The 22161-nt window shown below is 45.3% G+C and overlaps 1 protein-coding gene across 1 annotated transcript in view; it reads right to left on the bottom strand.

Moving 5' to 3' along the window:
* The window catches only part of PRDM15 (PR domain containing 15), a 113714-nt gene that overhangs the window by 11618 nt on the left and 79935 nt on the right, over window positions 1-22161 (bottom strand). The window contains exons 13-21 of the mRNA XM_006870833.1: window positions 21334-21428; window positions 20246-20377; window positions 19168-19302; window positions 18078-18241; window positions 17359-17438; window positions 16889-17008; window positions 9970-10101; window positions 6389-6472; window positions 5823-5998 (exon numbers count right to left, since the gene is read on the bottom strand). Of these exons, the coding sequence (XP_006870895.1) occupies window positions 5823-5998; window positions 6389-6472; window positions 9970-10101; window positions 16889-17008; window positions 17359-17438; window positions 18078-18241; window positions 19168-19302; window positions 20246-20377; window positions 21334-21428 (1118 nt within the window). The remainder of the gene's footprint in view (window positions 1-5822; window positions 5999-6388; window positions 6473-9969; window positions 10102-16888; window positions 17009-17358; window positions 17439-18077; window positions 18242-19167; window positions 19303-20245; window positions 20378-21333; window positions 21429-22161) is intronic.

The raw sequence follows: 22161 nt of genomic DNA, 5'->3' as shown, positions 1-22161 counted from the left end.
TTTCACTGTAACTTGCATTCAAAGCAGAGAGAAAGACCATAGCTTGAAGTCATAAAACATGATCAATCATAACAGTAGATCATGCTGAGTAGAATGTTGTTGTTAAGTGCCGTCATCTCGATTCCAACCCACAACGATCTTGCATAGGGTTTCCAAGGAGCAGCTGGTGAGCTTGAACCACCGACTTTGCAGTTCAAACAATTTTGCAGTCTGACACATTAGCCCACAGCGTCACACCAGAACTCCTGTTAAGTAGATTGTTGGTGTTAAATGCCTTAGCATCAGTTCCAAACCATAGCAACCCTGTATAGGGTTTCCAAGGAGCGGCCGGTGAGCTTGAAACACCAACCTAGCGATTCAAACAACTTTGCAGTTCAGCGTATTAACCCAAAGTGCCACACCAGGACTCCGCTGAGTAGCTGAGTAGATTAGTATGCCTCAAATGAATAAAACTTCCTGAGTGTGTGTTCAGTACTTATGGGGCCAAGTTGGCATGGCTTGTCGATGGTCCTATGTCCCCCAAAACATTAGTACCCGCTTCTGACATGTAGCCACATGGGAATCTCAGGAGCAAAGGCATCGAGTCCTTTTCCTCCCCCATTTCAGTCCTTGCTTTTTGATGCCTTGGGTTGTTGCCTCCATACTATCCATGCTAATTTGCCATTATTTTACCTTCATCTCTTTCATCTTCCCATACCTGCACATTGAGCTGCTCCACAGGAGAAAAATGACATTTGTTTGCTTAGGTAAAGATTTACCTAAACAAGATTTACCATCTCAGAAGCCCTAAGGAGAACTTCTACTCTATTGTCATAAGTTGGGATCGACTGGATGGCAATGAGTTTGTATGTTGTTGTTGTTGTTAAGCGCCATGGAGTCAGTTCCGACCCACAGTGACCCTCTACAGGGTTTCCCAGGCTGTAAATCTTTATGGGAGCAGAAAGCCTCATCTTTCTCCCGCGGAGTGGCTGGTAGTTTCGAACTGCTGATCTTAAGGTTCGCAGCCTGATTCGTAACGACTACATTACTATACTTTCTATTTTTCCTGTTTCCCCCTCCCATCCAATTGTGAAATCCAGGAGGCCAGAGACAGTGACCAGCACGCATCACTAGTGGGTATGTGACTGATGTCAGTTTGAATCAGAATAGAACAAAATGGTTGACAGGAATGGCCCAAACAGAACAGTCCTAACGTCTTGGGAAACAAATGCACTAAGAACAAAGTGACAGATAAAGTAGCCACAGCACAGTACAGTTGAAAGGAATGGTTAATAAGTAAATTCAAGCACCAACGTTTGAATTTGCAAAGTGGTAAGTTAGGAAGAAGGCCCTACTGGACAAAAATGCTGAAGACCTTTTTATAGTGACGCCGTACCACGAAAAGCCAATCAAACACCCAATTTATAAAACCTATTAATATATTTAACACTATAAACCCACGTGTGAGCACGATCCAGCCTGTCAGTTTGCTGACTGTGGTGCCTTATGTGTGGCTGTGATGCTGGTAACTATGGCACTGGTTACTTCAAGTTCCAGGAGGGTCACCCCAAGGTGGACAAGTTTTAGTAAAGCTTCCAGACTAAGACTAGGAAGAAAGGCCTGGTGATCTGCTTCTGAAAATGAGCCAATGTAAGTCCTCTGGATCACAACAGAGCACTGTGAAATATCATGCTGGGAGATGAGGACCCTGGGTTGGAAGGCACTCCAAATACACAGCGGCTACAACAGTGGACTGGAGAACCCAGTGATCATGAAGACGATGCAGCGCCTGATGGACAAGGTCTTGTTCTGTTGAAGGTCAGGTCACCATGAGTCAGAGGTGACTTGATGTTAACAAGCAACATGAACACAGTAATGCCAAAAAATTACTCAAACTCCAGGCTCCAGAGCACTACGTTCCGGGGTCACTAGGTCTGTTTTCAGGGTCTGCTCTGGGCCTTGAGATTAGATGTCAACCTGACCTGGCTGACCCTGGAGAGCCATGTGTAGATCCTGACACCTGCAACAACTTCTGCTCTCCTGACTTTACTACGCTAGCTGTTATGGATTGAACTCTGTTCCCAAAACATATGTTGAAGTCCTAACCCACATATTGGTGAAGGTGATCTTGTCTGGAAATAAGGTTTTTCTTTGCAAATGTTATCAATAAAGCTAAAGATAGCATACGGAGTTGTGGTGTGGCACTGTAGGATAAGCACTCCAGCACAAGGTCAGTTTGAACCACAAGATCAGCAGTTCAAACTCATAGCCAGAACTGACTGGAAATTGTTGTTGTTAGGTGCCATCGAGTCGGTACCGACCCATAGCGACCTTATGCACAGCAGAAAGAAACACTGCCCGATCCTTGGCCAACCTCACTACTGCTGCCACACTTGAGCCCATCGATGCTGCCACTTGGCCAATCCATCTCACTGGGGGTCTTCCTCTTTTTCTCTGACCCTCCACCTTACCAAACATGATAGCCTTCTCTACCAACTGGTCCCTCCTGACAATATGTCTGAAATATGAGAGATGAAGTTTTGCCATCTTGGCCTCCAAGGAGCACTCTGGCTGCACTTCTTCCAAAACAGATCTATTGGTTCTTTTGGCAGCCCATAGCACTTTCAATATTCTCCTCCAACACCATAACTTAAATGCATCAATTCTTCTATGGTCTTCCTTATTTACTGTCCAGCTTTCACATGCATATGAAGTTACTGAAAATACCATGGCTTGGGTCGAGCATACCTTAGTCCTCAAGCTGACATCTTTGCTCTTCAACACTTTAAAAAGGTCTTGTACAGCAGATTTGCCTAATGCAATACGTCTTTTGATTTCTTGACTGCTGCTTCCTTGAGTGTTGATAGTTGATCCCAGAAGAATAAAGTCCTTACAACTTCAATCTTTTCTCCATTGATAAGAATATTGTTTATTGGTCTAGTGGTGAGGATTTTTGTTTTCTTTACATTGAGATGTAATCCATACGGAAGGCTGTGCTCTGTTTTTCATCAGTAAATGTTTTAAATCCTCTTCACTTTCAGCAAGCAAGGTTGTATCATCTGCATATCGCAGGTTGTTAATGAGTCTTCCTCTAATCCTGATGCCGTGTTTTCCTTCACAGAACCCAGCTTCTCGGATTATTTGCTCAGCATACAGGTTGAATAAGTATGGTGAAAGAATACAACCTTGTCGCACACCTTTTTTAATTTTAAAAACATTCAGTGTTCCCATGTTCTGTTGGAACAACTGCTTCTTGAGTAGAAGTACTTAACAACAATTCAGAAGGAATTAGGACTAGGACCCTCCCTGCTCCTGCAGGCTATCACTGTTGTTGTTAAGTGCTCTGACTCAGAGAGACCCTGTATAGGGTTTCTGAGGAATAGGTGGTGGGTTTGAACTGCTGACTTTGCAGTTAGCAGTACAGTGCTTATCCTACTGCACATGAAGACTCCAGTGCCTTCTGTTGTTAAGTGTCCTCGAATTGGTCCTAAATGATAGCAACTCTGTATAGGGTTTCCAAGGAGTGGCTGGTAAGTTAGAACCACTGATCTTGCGGTTCAAACTGACCTCATGGTCATCTCATCGATGGCGCCACCACGTCAATTTCTTCTGAGTGGCATCTTTTCAAGCCAAGGAATGCCAAGAAATGCCCAAGGCTATAGAAGCTAAAAGAGACACGGGAGGATCTTCCCCTAGAGCAGACAGACTGAAGACAAGGCCCTGCAGACAGCCTGGTTTCATTCTAGCCTCTCAAACTGTGTCAGAATAAATGTCGGTTCTCTGAAGCCACACACTTTGTGGTATTTTATTACCACAGCCTTAGCAAAAGTGGACACTAGAAAATGGAAGCTGGTAGGAACAGCTCAGTTACAGGCAAGAGGAGCCCCAGGTGGGTGTGGTATAGGGGGGCCAGTTAGAGCATGCAGGCTGCTTCTCAGGGTGGGAGGACTGGAGGGTCTGGGTAGCCCAAAGGGGGAGGAACAGAAAGGACCTGCAGGGAAGAACCAACATGGCAGCCGTCAGGAATTCAAGTGCAATGATGGTCCCCAAATTCAGGAGCCACTGGATTGATACCCGGAGCAGACTGTACTTTTCCATTGTAAAAGCAATTCATGTTCATGAAAGGAAATTTCAGAAAGCAGAGAAAAATACAAAGATGGAAATTACTCAAAACTCTAATGCTAGAAAAAAATAACTGTACAATGTTTTCTTTTTTTCACCTACTACATTTATAATTCATTGCTGTTGTTGTTAAGTGCCGTCAAGTTGATTCCAACCTATAGTGACCCCGTATACGGTTTCTACGGAGCAGCTAGTGAGCTTGAACCACCAACCCTGCAGTTCAAACGACTTTGCAGTCTGATGCATTAGCCCACAGCGCCATACCAGGACTCCTTATAATACATAGGTGAGAGTATATTTCACAAATTGACACTACGTACAAAACTGTGTCTATACACAGCACGTGCTGCTGTTTTCATTTACAGAACGAGCAGGTCACAATTTTATTTAGAATTTTTGGTAAGCATGCTCATAAAGCCACATACATCAAGAAATTATCATTAATTTAAAATCATACTTCTATTGCTGGACACCAAGGGGTTCAAATAATCACAAAACACTACTTTTTTTCCACCAGAAAAACACCAGCTGGTTTACAAGATCATTCTGAATCTAAACAACAATCCCCCAAACTAAGTCCCCTGCTGGTGTGTCGATTCTGCCTCAGAGGGACCAACAGGACAGAAAGGACAGCTCCACTGGGCTCCCAGGCTGTGACCTTCATCCTCCCAGAGCGGCTGGCAGGCTCGTACTGCTGACCTTTTGGTTGGCAGCTCATCACTTGCACCCCTGCACCACCAGGGTTCTAATTTTTACCTCTGTTATTTCAATAAACAGAGGCTGAGACATCTGCAGCTAACAGGGGCATTTCTGTGATCAATACAAGGCTGATGACTTTCTTGTAAGCTTATTAGCTATATTCACATTTCCTCTTTCATGAACTGTCTGTCCGTGTATACACTGGGTTCCTCACTCATCGAGCAGTATTAGCTGGTAATATTAACAGTTTTTATTTGTTAAAGATGTTAATATCTTACCATACCTGTCTTCCATTTATTTTTACCTAAATTCTAAATACTTATAAATTAAATGTATTGATAATTTTGTTTGTAACTTTTTTCAGTGACCTGGTAGGTATTTATTGATATTTTCTTCGAGGTGTGGCACCGTAGGATCAGCACTGGAATGTGAACCACAAGGTAGGCAGTTCAAACCCACCACCTGCTCCTCGGAAACCCTAATACAGGGCTGGTATGAATCAAAATCGACTTGACAGCACCTGACAACAACAATAACTGCTTCTGAGCTCCTACTGTTAAAGCACACAGTTTCCGGAGGCCTTTGGAATTCTTCTGGAACTGGTTTTGGCAGTGGTAAACTCTCCTTGCTTCCCATGCCATTTCTCACTCCCAGTTCTCCACACCCCCACTTTTACCAAGTGCTCCAACATTTGCACATTTTATCAGTTACTTCAAAGAGAAGAATAAAGAGGTGGTGACGGCTGCACTTCCACATTGCTATATAGCCAACAAGAGCAAAGATTTTTAACCTTTACCACATAGTCTGAGGCTCACTCTTCTAGTTTATTCCTACATGCAGCTCCCCCTAGTGGCAGACTCGGGAATTCAGAGGGCGCTCAAGGTCTGGAGTTGGTGCAGTCTAATGTGTGACCCAGCACAGTCTCTGCGCAGCAGTACATCCTAGGCACTGGTGGCAGAGAGGAGGTCCTTACCCATGCCTCGAGGACCAGGGAGGAGGATCCAGGTGGCCGAAAGGCTTACCTCAGGGTGCTTGCGCCTCATGTGCCGGCTCATGGAGGCCCGGGTGGACACCTTGGTCCCGCACAACTGGCAACTCTGCGCTTCCACCTTGTCGTGGGTAAGCTGCACGTGTTTCTGCAGCATGTACTCAGTGACGTACTTCTTGTCACACACCGAGCATGTCCACTGCTTGCCCACTACTCACACGGAGGAAGAGACAAGGTAAGTCACAAACAGCTTGTCCCTTGACTCCCCACCAGCCACATGGCCCAAGGTCTTAGACTTTATCTTGTATCATCCCAGAAAGAAGCAGGGGGCTGGAAACAGACTCTAAGAGGGTGGCCTTCTTCCTGCATGTTAATGTTTGTAACCAGCGTTATCACTGCCCTCGATTTTGCAATTTCAAGAATGTGCCTTTGGAAGTTGTGGGGGCTGATCTCTAAAGGGGAGGGGCCAGCATTAAGTCAAGACGCACTGAATATTCTGAAAAAGTCTACATTTATAATATTGTTATTATTACATAGCTAGTTCCATCCCTGCAGCCGTTCAGGCCTGGGAATGTTCCTTCAAGACTGCATCAAGCTTACCTGTATGGATGAGCTTGTGGGTCTCCATCGTGTTTCTCTCACTAAAAGTCTTTCCACATAATTCACACATGAAATCTTTAATCCCTGCAGGAAAAAGCACATTTGATTTCAAGTGCTTCATGTGGCATTTAACCAAACGTCATTATTATTTTAAAAGAAAATGTTATTGTTGTTGTTAGCTGCTGTCAAGTTGGCCCCAACTCATGGCAACCCCAAGTACAATGGGATCGGACCGTTGTTATCCATAGAGTTTTTCACTGGCTTATTTTCTGAGGCAAGCTCACCTGTTCGTTCTTCCTAGTCTATCTCAGTTTGGAAGTTCCATTGCAACCTGTTCAGAATTAACAGCAACATGAAACCTCCAGTGACAGACAAGTGAAATGCATTGGCTCGGTCTCCTGCAAGAATTCTGACACTGAGCCAACGCTGAAGATTTTGTATTCCTGACACAGTCTAGTCTTTGTAAGCCTTGTTCCTAGTCTGAAACCTATCCACCACGGGTACTCTTGGATACACTTGAAATACTGGTGGCTGTCATTAGGTGCCATCAAGTCATTTTAGACTCAGAGACCTTATTTATGTACAGTAGCCCAGTCCTGTTTCACCCTCACAGTCTTTCCTATGTTTAAATCCATTGCTGCAGTCACTGTGCCTATCGAGGGCTTTGAAGGTCTTCCTCTTTCACCTACCCTCTACTTTACCACGCATGATGTCCTTCTGAGACGGGTTCCTTCCCGATAAGTAAGGTGTCCCTGACTCAAGCGATGGTAACTTCTACTGCCACACAAATACAAGTGAAAGCTGAACATGATTAATAAGGAAGACCAGAGGAGACTTGCAATACTGAAGAATTCTTTGGGCAAAATATTGAATAATGCAGAAAGCATCAGCAGCAGATGGAAGGAATACACAGAGTCACTGGAACAAAAAGAAATGATAGCTATTCGACCATTTCAAGAGGCAGCATATGATCTAGAGCCAATGGTACTGAAGGAAGAATCCCAAGGTGCACTGAAGGCACTGGCAAAGAACAAGACTCTGGGAATCGATAGAATACAAACTTAAATCTTTCAACAAACTGATGCAGCACTGGAGGCACTCACTCAACTATGCCAAGAAATTTGGAAGACAGCTATCTGGCCAACTGACTGGAAGAGGTCCATGTCTGTGCCCATTCCAGCGAGAGGTGACCTAATAGAATGCGGAAATCACTGGACAATATCATTAACGTCATATGCAAGTACAATTTTGCTACAGATAATTTTTTTTTTTTAATTTTAAAAAGTACATTGACAGGGAACTGCCAAAGGTTCAAGCCAGATTCAAATAAGGATGTAAAATGAAGGATATAATTTCTGATATCAAGATCAGATGTATCTTGACTGGATGCAGAGAATACCATAAAGATGTTTATTTGTGCTTTACTGACTATAAAAATGCTTTTGATTGTGCGGATCACGGACAACATTGTGGAGAATGAGTATTCCGGAATACTTAATTGTGCTTGAACAAAACAAGGGAACACTGAACGGTTTAAAATTTAAAAAAGGTGTGCACCAGGATTGTGTATTCTTTCACCATACTTATTCAATCTGTATGCTGAGCAAATAATCTGAGAAACTGGATTAGATGAAGAAGAACACGGCATCAGGACTGGAAGAAGACTCATTCACAACCTGCGATATGTAGATGATGCAACCTTGCTTGTTGACAGTGAAGAGGACTTAAAATACTTACTGATGAAGATCTGAGACCACAGCCTTTGGTACGGGTTGCACCTCAATGTAAAGCACACAGAAATCCTCACTACTGGATATCAGTATCAATGGAGAAAAGATCGAAGCTGTCAAAAGACTTCATTTTGTTTGCATCAACCATCAACACCAATGGAAGCAGCAGTCAAGAAACCAAATGACATACTGCATTAGGCAAATCTGCTGAACACCTCTTTAAAGTGTTCAAGAACAAAGATGTCAGTTTGAGGACTAAGGTGCACCTGACCCAAACAATGGTATTTTCAATAGCCTGATATGCATGTTAAAGTTGGACAATGAATAAGAAGGCCATAGAAGAACTGATGCATTTGAGTTCATGGTATTGAAAAATAATATTAAAGACACCACGGACTGCCAAAAGAACAAACAAATCTGTGTTGGAAAATGTACAACCAGAATGTTCCTTAGAAGCCAAGATGACCAGACTTCATCTATCATATTTTGGATAAATTATCAGGAGGGACCAGTCCCTGAAAAAGGACATCAAGCTTGGTAAAGTAGAGGGTCAGCGAAAAAGAGGAAGATCCCAGTGAGATGGACTGGCACACTGGCAGCAACAATGAGCTCAAGTGTAATAGTAATTCGTGAGGATGGCACAGGACTAGGCAGTGTTTCATTCTGTGTGTGTAAGTCTGCTATGGGTTGGAACTGGGTTGGAACTGACTCGATGGCACCTAACAACAATAAAGAGGAGAATTGGTACATTGGAATTATGATTTTGGCAAAGAAAATTGAAAGTATTGTGGATGGCCAAAAGAACAAACAAATCTGTCTTTGGAAGTACAGTCAGAATGTCCCTTAGAAGCCAGGATGGCAAGAGTTCGCCTCACGTACTTCGGACATGTTGTCAGGAAGGAGCACGGACTGAGTCAGCTGTCTAACTTACTCTCCAAATTGGAATGAGCGGACTTTTGTCATGCCCCCAAATGGAAACAAGGCAAATAATCTTAAAAGGTAAGTTAACTCGGCCCCATGAAGATCTATTGAGCATTCAGGACCCAGGGTCCACTGAGGCAGAGCAGCTACAGAGCCTCCTTGGAGAACTGACAGGGGCAGAGGACAGAGGGACAGAGGCAGTTCCCACAAAGAGGTTGGTGAGGTGACAAGCCCCAGTGTAGGTGCTATGCGAGACTAGGGGACAGCACACAGTCAGAAGGTTAGGAAGGAAGCAGGAAACAGGAAACACAGGGAGGAAGTGGGATACATGATGGTACATTGTAGGATTACAATAAAACAATGACACGAAACAAAAAGTGCATGAATTGTTGAATGGAAAAGTGATCTGCTCTGTAAACCTTCACCCAATTCACAATTAAATATTGAATTTTTTCTGAAAAAATTCTATAGTCTTTTAATTCTATTTTCCATGAACTATTTGAAGCCCCCTTGAACATAAGCCACTTATTGAATGCACTTGAGTCTTTCTGGAGGAATGTAACATGAGGCTTCCTTAGAAAATCTGCAGCTACTGAAGGTATCTAAAGAAAATGAAGAATCCCTGGTGGTACAGACAGTTAAGCGCTGAGTTGCTAACAGAAACAACTGAAGGCTCAAGTCAACCCAGAGGTACCTCAGAAGAAAGGCATAGTGATCTGCTTCTAAACAAACCCGTCACTGAAACCCTCAGGAGCATAGTTCTACTCTGGTACACATGGGACACCGTGTTTTACAGGAAATGAAGAGCAGCGGGGCAGTTTGTTCTCTCTCTGATACTCCTGTTTGTTCTGAATTCAGAGGGAATGAGCACTCCGACAGAAGATACCCCCATACCACCCCTCCGCCGACCCCAGGGACCCCGGTGCTCACCCGTGTGACGCTTGTAGTGCTTCAGCATGTTGACCTTCTGCGCGAACTTGCGGTGGCACTCCTTACATTCGTACTCTTTGATGCCCTTGTGCAGCTTCATGTGGTGGCGCAGTGCATGCTTAGTCTTCATGCCTGCCGGGACAGAAGCAGGTCAGGCTATGATCCTGGGATGCCGCTCTGGGATGCCTTACCTCGGATGCCTGCACACTCAACCCAGCTCATCGGCTCTGGCAGGTGCAGTTATTAGAAAGGTCAAAGACGAAGGGAACTTGTTTCCAGGACAGACTTCCGGCTCCAGCTGCAACCAGCCCCTGGGAAGTCAATGCCCTAGGTAGCCACTGTAGATTTACAGAGAGAGCCACACGTGTGCCATAACAGCAGCTGCTAGTAAACCCCCACAGGGTCACTGTGCCCTAACCAAACAACTCTCTAAGTCAAAATATGGGCACACTGGTGTTTGCCCAAGGCTTCCTCTGGATTGTGATAACATTAACTGTGAATTATGAGTAGGAATAAGATGGATTGACATACAAGACACCAAGACACTCTGTGGTTTCAATGGAGCTCAGGGTGGTACAGTTAGGTGCTCAGCCACTGACTCAAAGGTTGGAGGACTGAGTCCATCCACAGATGTCTCCGAAGGAAGGCCGGTGATGGTCTACCTCTGAAAAACCAGACACTGAAACACTGCACCGTTCTACTCTGACACATTTAAGATCACCGGGAGTCAGACTGGGCTGAACAGCACCCGGTAAACGGCAGGATTTAAATGGTCTAATATTGACGTCCAATGTACTCCTAGCTTAACTTCACAAAGCCAATCTTAAGGAGGCGGAAAAAGTTTCACCTTCATTGATCCAATGGAGAGAGGCTGACATTAGTACCGGGTTTGGATTAAAAGGCAAAAGGATTTGACTAGGGCAGGAATACCATCTAGGCAAGCCAGTGTTTCCCAGAAAGGTTACAAGAGGCTGCGAGTGACAAACACCCAGACACAGGTTACTCCCAGTGAGCCTAGGTCCAGCTCACATGCCCCTGGAAGACAGTGCTTCTGATTCTCGGAGAAACCTTAGAGACGAGCCTTGTGGATGGCAAAGGTCCTGCCAAGAATAGACGGTGGGACGAAGTTGGCCAATACTTCTGGATATAGTAGCTCAAAACACCAACAGAGAGGGAATGAGTCTTCACATCAAGTATCAAGTCTATTCCCTCTGTATACAGGGAAGATAAGGACGGGCAACTTAGACATTGGCTACCTAAAATGAGGGGGCGATAAAGGCATAAAGCCAGTGGCTTACAAGATTTCAAGAGGGAGTCTAGCTTAAGAGTGTGTGGGGAAGGTAGAACCCCCATTGAATAGTTTTCACCTTGTCTAGACAGGTCTGGTGAAAAGAGATGGGGATGAGATTCTTATGATTCAATAGTGAGCAATTGTTGTCATGACTAATTGTGACTGTCACAACTGCAAAGGTAGAAGTTTTGTTACAATAACAGGGAGTAGTTGATCTTACATTCCAGCAACAGAGGACCCTAGGACCATCAAGGGAGAAGAGCATGAGCAGAATGAAGGACCCTATCCAGAGAAGCAGTGACACCAGAGATGGAAGCAGAGATGGGGACATGGAGAGAAAGAGCAGCTGAGGACTGTAGACTCATTGAGAGAGAAAGACTGTGTGCTGGCGACCAGCAGGCAGGCTTTCAGAATGTGCCCTTTGGTTGTTTAAATTACTACATATTTCTGAGTGTTTCTGTGTACATCTCCCTCTATGCCCTCCAAAAAACAGAGGGTATAGCAACAAATATTGTTGAATGATGATGCACGGAGTAGATTGTAATCACTGCAATGAAACGATGGTATAAAATCGATAGAATCAATGTTCGCCCATGTAAACTATCACTCAATTTACAATAAAAACTAAAAAAAAAAATTTCAAATTGAGGATGGGTCACTTGATTATCACCACTCCAGAAAAACAATCTCGCCACCAACCCTGCACATGCTTGGTGGGGTGGCATACTTGTACACTCAAGCCACAACTATCATTAACCCCTGGGTTCAAACCCACCAGCCGCTCCTGGGAAATGCTATACATGGTTACTATGAGTCAGAACCTGCTCCACAGCACACAAGAAGCAGCCATGGTAGGCGAACGCCTATGTCTGGAAATAAATCTCTCTTAAGCTGTGAACAGCTCCCTTCCGATTCAACTGGCTCTTCTAGGGTACCTAGAAAACCCTGTCTTTCGTGAATTTCCACCAGCTCTGCCAATCCCACAACCTGAACTATAACTTGGCCTAGGAACCTTCAGTGAAAAGTCAGAAAACTTGACACAATTGTACCAGTAGAGGGCGCCAAAGTCTTCAGCATGAAGTCCATGTTGCAAGGGAACACAGGTTCCTGTGTTGGGGGGCCCGTGGGTGGAGTGTGGGGAGCCCATGGGTGGTGCAGCATAAGTGCATTCAGCTACTAACCAAAAGGGAAGGTCTGAGTCCACCTAGAGTCATTTTGGAAGAAAGGCTTTATGATTTATGTCTGAAAAACCAGTCACTGAAAACCTTATGGAACTGTTCTACTTTGACACACACGGGGTTGCCTTGAGTCAGAGCTGACATGAAGGCAACTGACTATTTTCCCATATGTTCTTCCGGCACCTGGGAAACCCCCAGTGGAGCCACACTAGCCCCCGTTCCGCAGACACAGAACTCTTACTGCTTCCAACAGGCACTCTGGTCCATCCACAACTGTTTTTTTAAGAATTTCTAGGAAAAAAGTAGAAGCTAATAAGGTGCAGAAACAGTTCCTGCAGTATCCTTTATAATACTACAAGACTATAAAAATAAATACCCTTAATTTATCAGCTAAAGATACTAATTATAGGAATTCACCTGATGGAATCCTGTTGAGATTTCAAGAAAAAATTAGGGCAATAGTTTTCTGTTTGGATGTGAAAAGATGCCCAAATTCTATTTTTAAGTAGAGGACCAAGTACAGGAAGCAGAGTAAGAAGAACAGACGCACACAAGCATTTGCTGTTATGTCTAGGGATTGTGGCATAAAAGTAATGATAATACCAATGTTGTGGTATTTTGTGAAATAAATATCAAAGTATAAACAAACACCAGCATTTTATTTAAAGTATCAGAATTCATACAAGAGCTCACAAAACTAAATGCTGAGTACATTTATGTATTTCAAAATGTGGCTGCGATCCCAGCTCCCAGGACCCTGCCATGACTGCCTACCTCAGATCCTTCCCGTCTCCTCACACTCTACGCAGACCCACCACACTTTTGCAAGACTTCACATTCAGGGGACAGAAGACAGGAAACAGAAGAGATACCAGCGCCAGATGACAAAATGGTCTTCTGAGACCACAGAGGGAGAGAGCTGAGCCCCTTCAGGCAGGAGCCTTGCTGATGGAGCACAGGGTACCTCAGAGCTCTTAGTGGTGGAGCTAAAGGCCTTTATAAAGGCTGCTGGGGCCAAGGACAAGACCTGCCTGTTTGCCTGCCCGCATGTGGGCGTGGCTGAGAAGTCAAGCAGCACCCAGTGGCAGCAAGGTCCCTAGAAGAAACGGTCTTAATCAAAAAATTACATTTTCTGAATTGTTCCTGTTACTTCCAAGTCGATCCTCATCCTGACTTGAAACCGGTTATTTCCCCAATTAACTCCATAATCATGAGTGAATCTCTGGTAGTGTAGTGGTTATGAATCAGGCGGCTAACCTCAAGTTCGGCAAATCGAAACTACCAGCTCTTCCCCAGTAGAAAGATGAGGCTTTCTGCTCCCATAAAGATTTATAGCCTCAGGAACCTTTTGCAGGGTCACTATGGGTCAGAACCGACTCCACGGTACTTAACAATAACTGTAATGAATAATCAAACTCTGCAAGGGAGTGAAGAGTGCTGTTGTGGGGACAGTTGGGGTCAGAATTGGTCAAAAGGCTGGAGAGTGTAAGAATGTCTGACCTCCACCTTATAGGGGTCAGTTTGGGGCTGATCTCTATCATCCTCGCTTGTAATGAAGTTAAACTAGGAGGCCCGACATGGCCATTTTTGTAAGTGGGCAGCTCCTTACAAGTGAGGATGACAAAACTTTGTTTCACTTACATTGGACACATCCTCAGGATGGACTAATCACTGGACAAAGACATCCTGCTTGGTAGAGTAGAGGGCCAGTGAGGGAAGGGAGACCCTCAACAAGATCAACTGATACTGTGGCTTTAACAATGAGCTGAAGTACAGAAATCACAGTAAGGGTGGTGTAGAACTGGGCAACGGTCTGTTCTATATATAAGATCACTATGAGTCAGAGCCAACCAGATGGTAACTCGTAACAAGCGAGATGGGGTGGAAGCCAACTTTACATTTCATGTTTTTCTCTGCAGTTTTTTTTTTTTTAATATGTTAATACGACCTAGTGATTTACTTCCACATGGAAAACATGCGGAACAGCTCTTCTCGGCAACACATGGGGTCACTATGAGTAAACATCAACTTGATTATAATTAGCAACGACAACAAAGATTAGTTAGTGGAATTATAAGGTATTTTTATTTTCTTCACACTTTTTTGTTTTGTTTTAAAGTATCAAGTAAAATCATTTCTAGAATATACACTTATTTTTTGTGTGTGATCCATAAGGTTGTCATTGACTAATTTTCAGAAGCAGATCACCAGACTTTTCTTCCTAGTCTTTCTTAGTCTGGAAGCTCCACTGAAACCTGTCCACTGTGAGCGCCCCTGCTGGTATTTGAAATACCAAGTGGTACAGCTTCTAGCATCACAGCAACACACAAGCCAGGTGACACACTGACAGGCAGGGGATGGTGAAACATACAACTTTTTAAAGTCCTCATGGCAAAGCACACAGGCCTGGCTAATGAATGAGGACCTAGCGTACAGGAAGAGCTACATGCCACTAGAAACAGCCAAAGAGAGACCTTCTGGGCCAATAAAGGCTTAACTTTAGATAATTTAAAAAACAAAACAAAAAACAGGAATGAGTTGAAATTTCAACCTGTGCTGGTATTATCTTTTATTTTTCTTTACTTTACTTGCTGATGTGAAATATTTTACTCGATGTATTTAACTGGTGAGTGTGATGGTTCTGTAGGATAAGCACTAGATTTCGAACCACATCAGCAGTTTGAGCCTACCAGCTGCTTCAAGGGAGAAAGATGATGCTTTCTGCTCCTGCAAAGATTTACAGCTTCAGGAACCCTATACAGGGCCGCTCTGAGTCAGAACTAACTCAACGGCACTTAACAAACATTTGTTTAACCAGTGACATGTGCTTATATTAAAATAAAGCTTTGCTGGTCATGGTAAACTATTCCTAATACAGAATGATCCCAGTCAGAAGTGGTTTCTATGTTAAGAGTTCTCTCAGGATGATTTTATACTTTAAACATTTACATGTTGTTGTTGTTAAGTGCCATCAAGTTGGTTCTGACTCAGGTTTGAACCACGGCCTTTGTGCTTCGCAGTCCAGTGCTTATCCTACAAGCACCACACCAGGAGTCCTAAACATTTACATGATGTTTTTACCTTTACAGGAAACCGTTTTCTGTCAAGTTGACTCTAATTCACGTTGCTCCCACGCGTGTACGAGCAGAATTCTGCTCTATAATAGCGTTTTCAATGGAAATAAGTTACCAGGACTTTCTTCTGGGCTGCCTCTGGGTGGACTCAAATCTCCAATCTTTTGATTAGCAGCTGAGTACTTAACCATCTGCACTACTCAAGGAACCCCATTATATGAGGCACCTTCAAATACTTTGTGGAAAAATTCCATTATCTTTTAATTCCATTTTGCCACTGAGTTTTTGAAGCCTCCTCACATTTTCCTATTTTGAAAAGAACCCATTTGTACCTATCATGTCTTTTGCTGTCAGATCACCTTAGCTCTTAAATTCCTGATTTGAATACTTACCAACTTTTTTTCCCCTTTTCTTTTTTCAAATAAATGATTTAAGCCTACGAATTTACCTTGGATACAGCTTTAGTAACAGCTCACATCTTGCTATACCACAGTCGTATTTACAGTTCCTTTAAAAGACTTAATTGGAAAGTAATCTGATACAATATGATGAACTTGACCTACACCTATGGATGCAATAGCTCAAAAGAGGAAACAAATCCTTACAGCAAGGATCATTCCCACCCCCTCCATACACAGAGTAGACAGGGATGGGCAAACTGGACATTGGCTATCCAAAATGGGGGGGCTACAAAGGCAAGAAATTACTGTCTTACAAGCTTTCAAGAGGGAGGCTAGATTCAGAGGGCATGGAAGAAGGTAGAATCTCCACTGAGTAGTATCCAATCTGTCTGGGCAGGGCTGATGAAAGGAGATGCAGATAGGTGTCTTGTGGTACAACAGTGAATATTAGTTATCAGACTGACTGTGAGGATTGGAAATGTAAAGGTAGACATTTTGTAACAAAAGGAGAGGAGTCATTGACTTTGCAGTCCAGGAACGAAGGTCCCTGGGTCCATCAAGGAAGAAGAGCGGAGAGCGGGACCCTACCCAGAGAAGCAGTGACGCCAGAGATGGAGACAGAGAGGATGACGTGGAGAGATGGAGCGGCTGGGGACTCTAGACTCAGAGAGGGAGAGGGGCTGTGTGCTGACGACCATGGGGCAGGCTTGCAGGGTATACCCTTTGGTTAGTTGATGATGCATGGAGGGGATTGTAACCATGACAATGAAACGATATACGATAGGATGAATGTAAAGCTAATGTTCTTCCATGTAAACAATCACATAATTCACAATAAAACATTAAAAAAAAAAAACTTAATTGGGTCTTTTCTCTTACATCTCCCAGTGGTTGGCCTACACTGTCTGGCATGTTTGACAGTGACTTGGTTTACCACTGCATGGTCAGCGTGGAATGGCCCGAGGCCCCACGTACCTTTCCCGCACTCAGCACACAGGTACTCTCGGATGTTGTCGTGTACACGCATGTGCTCTTTGAGCATGTCCTTCCTGGCAAAGGATTTTCCACACTGCTCACAGGCATGGCTTTTCACTCCTTAAAAAATAGAAATTCCAACTTTCAAAGCTGCAAAATCCTCATCTGCAATTCCCAGACAGAAGTTGTAATGGAGACAGAACCACAGCCAGGACAAGAAGGTCTCTCTGTTTGCTTCTGAGACCCTTCCCTGTGTGGGCTCTGGTTAAGAGATGGCCTTAGGGCTCAGGACAGGGCAGGACCAGGTGCCAAGTACAGGAGCTGGGGAAAGGAGTGGGAGCTCACATGGGGGCAGTCGGGAATGACCTGTGTGTGCAGGAAGCACCTTGACAACTCACTCTGGTTGGTTACATTCTCCCCCTCCCCCCTGGTTGTTGCTGAGGTCACCTGACAAAGGTGACACCACCCACCTGTGTGGATGAGCTTGTGTCGCTCCAGGTTCCCGATGCTGTTAAAGATGCGCCCGCAGATCTCACAGGGGTGAATATACCTGAAACCAAAGGCAAAGCACTCAGGAACCTGGCCCCCGGGGCAGGAAGTGAGACTTACCCTAAGCACCATAATAGCAAAGGTGGGTAAAAATGACCATGTGAGGATTATAGAAACCCATATATTCCACCTCTAACTGCGACTACTCATGGCCTCAAATGGCCTAGACTGGTGGTGAATATGTGTGTGTGCAGGTGGGGGGGAGGGGGGAACGTTACAGAAATTACTGTGGGACAGGAGCCCTGGTGGCACTGTAGGATAAGCACTGGACTGCTAACCACAAGGTCAGGAGTTCAAAACCACCAGCCACTCTGCAGGACAAAGAAGAGGCTGTCTGCTCCCAATAAGAATTTACAGGCTTGGAAACTGTATGAGTCAGAACCCTCTCTATAGCAGTGGGTTTGCTTTTTTTGTTAATTACTGGAGGGGTGGATGGGGAGAGGGTTTAGAGGTGTTCTGGAGACAGACCAAAAATTGTGCCTCTCTGGTACAAGAGTTTCCTAGAGATGGATACAGGGCTGAAGGGTGGACTGTGAAGACGTAAAAGGCAAACGCACAAGTATGCTTTTTACAAGTGGACCCCTGAAGTGTCTGCCCCTTTGACTGCCCCAGGCCAACCAGCCCCAGCTGGGGGTCTTACTTCTGCACGTTGGGGTCTGGGAGGTTCTCCCGGTGGATGACCATGTGGGCATGGTAGGTGGCCTTGAGCGCGAAGCGGCGGTTACAGATGCTGCAGCTGTAGCCCTTCTCTTTGTGCACCTCCATGATGTGCTTCAGGTACTCTTTCCCCCGGCCGAAGGTGAGCTGTGGGTGCCCAGGATGGACAGAGAGGTGACACCTGTGACGGCGGGCAGAGGACGGGGTGCCGCAGGTTCTGGTCCTCGTCACCCAAGTATGCCATTCCTACACTTCAAGTGGCCCTGAGTGCCCTCAGAGAGCTCTGGACTCACACCAGAGCAGAGGGGCTACAACATGGCAGGCAGAACTGACGCCTACAAAGCACCCAGGGCTCAAGGTTAGGAAGTCCCCCTCCAGCTCTCTCTTACTTCCAAAGTGGGTACAGCCCTTGCCCCAGCCTCCCCTCTAGACAGTGTTCTAAACCCGCCTCATCTTCTGCCCCCATCCCCTCCTCCCTGCTTCCTTCCTCTCTCCCAAGGGGTCCCAAAAGCTAAAAGACAACCACGTCCCCCAACAAGCATCCACCTCATGGATACTGGGAGGAGAGCTGTGTTTCAGGGGGACCCAGCTCTTCCCATATCAGAGAGCCGCTAAGTTGGGATAGCATAGCCAGGTGCTGAGAACCCAGAACACAGCCCCCTGAGACAAAACCACCCTTTCTCTGCTAGGGTGGGCTTCGGGAAAAGAGGGAAGAAGAACAGCAAAGGAGAAAGGAGGTTGGCCCTGTTGAGCTTCAAGGAACTCTCGGGGCTCCTCCTGGTGCAGACATAGGGCCTGAGCGATGGCGTGGTCTGTGTGGCATGCCGAGGCCCACATGCATATGGCAGGTGCCTTCTAGGACATGCTTTAGGGTGCAGACACCCAGCCCAGGGGGCCTGTGGGTGCCCTGGATAGCACAGAGAGGTGTATGGGGAGTGTCCTGTGCACAGCTCACCAAGCCAGAGTCTTTGCAGGCAGGGGCCCACAGGAGATGTGCAGGGGGTGGGCAGCCCTGCAGTGAGGAGGCTCCTATCCCACGGCCCCAGGCATCTACAGGAGGCTGGCGAAGCTACCTGGCACCTTTTACAGCTATACTTGTGAGGCTCTGAGTCAGCGCTCTCATCAGAATTGTCATCATTTTCTTCCGATGAGATTCCAATCTTGCCGATAAACTCTTCCCTTTGGTGGTCATCCATCAGGGCGATGTCCTAGAAAACCCAGGGACAAAGTCTGACTCAGAGCGAATCGCACAGGGTTTCTATGGCTGTAAATGTTTTCAGAAGCAGAAAGCCTCATCTTTCTCCTGCAAGATTTCCAATGAGGTCTCTCTAAATTCCTTTGCCCATAGCTCTCAGCAACTCCTACAACTCTCTTCCTACCACCCTAGTCTGGTCCAGAAGGTTCTTCATCTGAACCCCAGAATTTCTCACATTCTTCAGGCCTCGTCCTGTAACTTTCTCTCAGACTGGCCTCAAAATCCCCACCTGGGCCTCAAGGCTAGGAGCTGCCCAGAGCAGAACCACTTCAGCCAGCGGCCGGCATTTTATTTTCACTGGGGCCTTGGGTACCACCTATGATATCTTTGGAGTCCCTGGACAGAGCAAATAGCAAATATGCTGACTTTTAACCAGAACACTAGAGGTTCATGTCTACGTAGAGGAGCCTCAGAAGGAAGACCTGGGGATTTACTTCTGAATAATCAGCCACTGAAATCTCTAAGGAGCATAGTTCTCCTTACACTTAAGGAGTTGTCAGGAGCCATGGTGACTGTTATCGGGACTATTAGGTCTTCACGTTTTTTTCTGGATTGCTACCTTCTCCTATCCCTTAAGATCAGCCTAAATCCTCAGTGCTGCCTTCAAGCTCCCCACCCAACTGTCCACTGCCCACAGAGGCTGGGCGCGATGCCAACAGTATCATCCTGACTCTTGCTCTCTCCCCAGAGTGCGCTGAGAGCAGAGGAATTTTCATTCAAGTCCTGCAGGCAGGCTATGGGAGACAAAGCAGCTAGCTAGAGCAGGAAGAACTTATTTTAGAGACACCCAGTTTGCCAGGGTGACAGCGATCTCAGCATGCTGGCCCCAGAGACCTAAGGTGCCTCCCACCGCAGTGACCTGCTGCATGGCAGCAAAAGTAGGGCAGATCCGGCACCTTAAAGTGGACGTGGATGTGATCCCTGAGCACGTCCACCCGGAAGAACTTGCGCCCGCAGATCTCGCAGGTGTACTTCTTGTCACCGTGGGTCAGCAGGTGCTTGTTCATGTTGCTCCGACAGGAAAACACCTGTGGGTGGAATAGCCACAACAGGTCAGGGGCTTGGGGTTCACTGACGTGGTGACTCCACCGAACCTCTGCCGATACCAGGGGTACATATGCAGTACTGCTTTTTCCCAAGCTTCAGTTCTAACAACTTCTCAGTGTTGGAGAGGCACAAGTCATCACCAACCGCTAGAATAGTTATTTCCTTCCTGATCGTTGAAAGGTTTCCTTGTATAAACTACAGAATTCACCATTTTCTAATTTTCAGTGTAAAGGGTGATTCAAGAGAGCAAAAGAGAGCTCTGCCAGCTACCATACCCTCAGCAAGGAATGTGGACACATCCCTGAAAAAAACAATGAAAATCACCACCGCACACAGCCGGTGGTGTCAGAGTACTGAAATCATCACTTGCGGCCGAATTCTCTTGCACACGTTTTCAGTTTATGCAACACTGAAAACTACAAACACCAAGTTAACTCTGATTCTCTCATAGCATGAAAATGAAACTCAAAAATAAACAGAGAGGCATGTCCTTGGAAATGAAACAAAATGACAAGATTTAGGGACGTTTCAAAAACATTTAATTGAAATGCAGTAGTTAATCTTCCCCATTCATGCATGAGTGGGAAAGGGGACATGCCCAGGGGCAGTCCGTTGCTTTAAGTGGTGATGGGATCATTTGGAAAAGGAGATTGAGAAGAACCTGAAGGACGTAATCAAAGTCACTAAACTACATGTAGTAAAATTACTGAATTGGCCATGTTTTGTTGTGTCTATTTTAACCACAATATATATATATTTAAAGAGCACAATGAAAATGCATGACAAAGGTGCATGTATTTTGTATAAGACCACCCAAAAGCCCACTGCTACACTAAACATGCTCACCTCCCACTGTTCCATAGGTAACGCTCTGAGTTTTCACTGAAGGAAACAGTGAGCCTGCATTTCAGACACAGAATTCAGAGCAAAGTGTTACCTTGCCACAGACCGGGCATCCAGAAGGTTCCTTCTTGTACCGGACCAGGTTCTCGCTGCTGGCCTCCAGGTCTTCCCTCTTCACCCGCCTCACTCCTGAAATCCCACAACAACACAGAGTAGTTCTGATTCAGCACAGGGTCCCTTCCAAGCTGCCTGGGGTGGAGGGGTGAAGGTGTAGGGTTGTAACTGGCATGACAACGACACAGATGGGTCAGGAGCAACTGACCACAGCTCCTGACTGGCTCCCAGATGGCTGGAAACTAACAGGGAAGAATGGTGTCTCTATGAAGACAGGCTGCAGGGCTGGTGACCTGGATCTTCCAGTGGAAATACTTGGAAATTCAAGGGTTTTCCGTCTTTTAAATTTTACAGTATGGAAGACTTACGGTGATATCCATTTGCAGGAGAATGAAACAGGGCCCATATCTCACACCATATACAAAAACGAACTCAAGATGGGTCACGTTTAATGTAAAAGGTGAAACTATAAAAATCATCCAAGAAAAAACAGGGGCAAGCTTGGGGTCCCCGATACATGGCAAAAAATATAATATCAAACATATCTGAAAACACACAAACAGCAGAAGACAAACTAGAGAACTGGGACCTCCTAAAAATTAGACAGATGCATCAGAAAAGGAGCCCTGTTGGTGCTCAGCACTGGATTGCTAACTGCAAAGTTGGCAGTTCAAACCCATCATTTACATGTGCATCAAAAGATTTCACCAATGAGTGGGACATACTAAAAATTAAAAACTTATGTGCATCAAAAGACTTCACCAGAAGAGTAAAAAGGGAACCCACAGAATGGGAAAAAATCTTTTGC

The sequence above is a fragment of the Chrysochloris asiatica genome, unplaced genomic scaffold (assembly GCF_000296735.1).
Source record: "Chrysochloris asiatica unplaced genomic scaffold, ChrAsi1.0 scaffold00154, whole genome shotgun sequence".
NCBI lineage: Eukaryota > Metazoa > Chordata > Mammalia > Afrosoricida > Chrysochloridae > Chrysochloris > Chrysochloris asiatica.
This window is presented reverse-complemented; position numbering and strand designations above follow the sequence as displayed.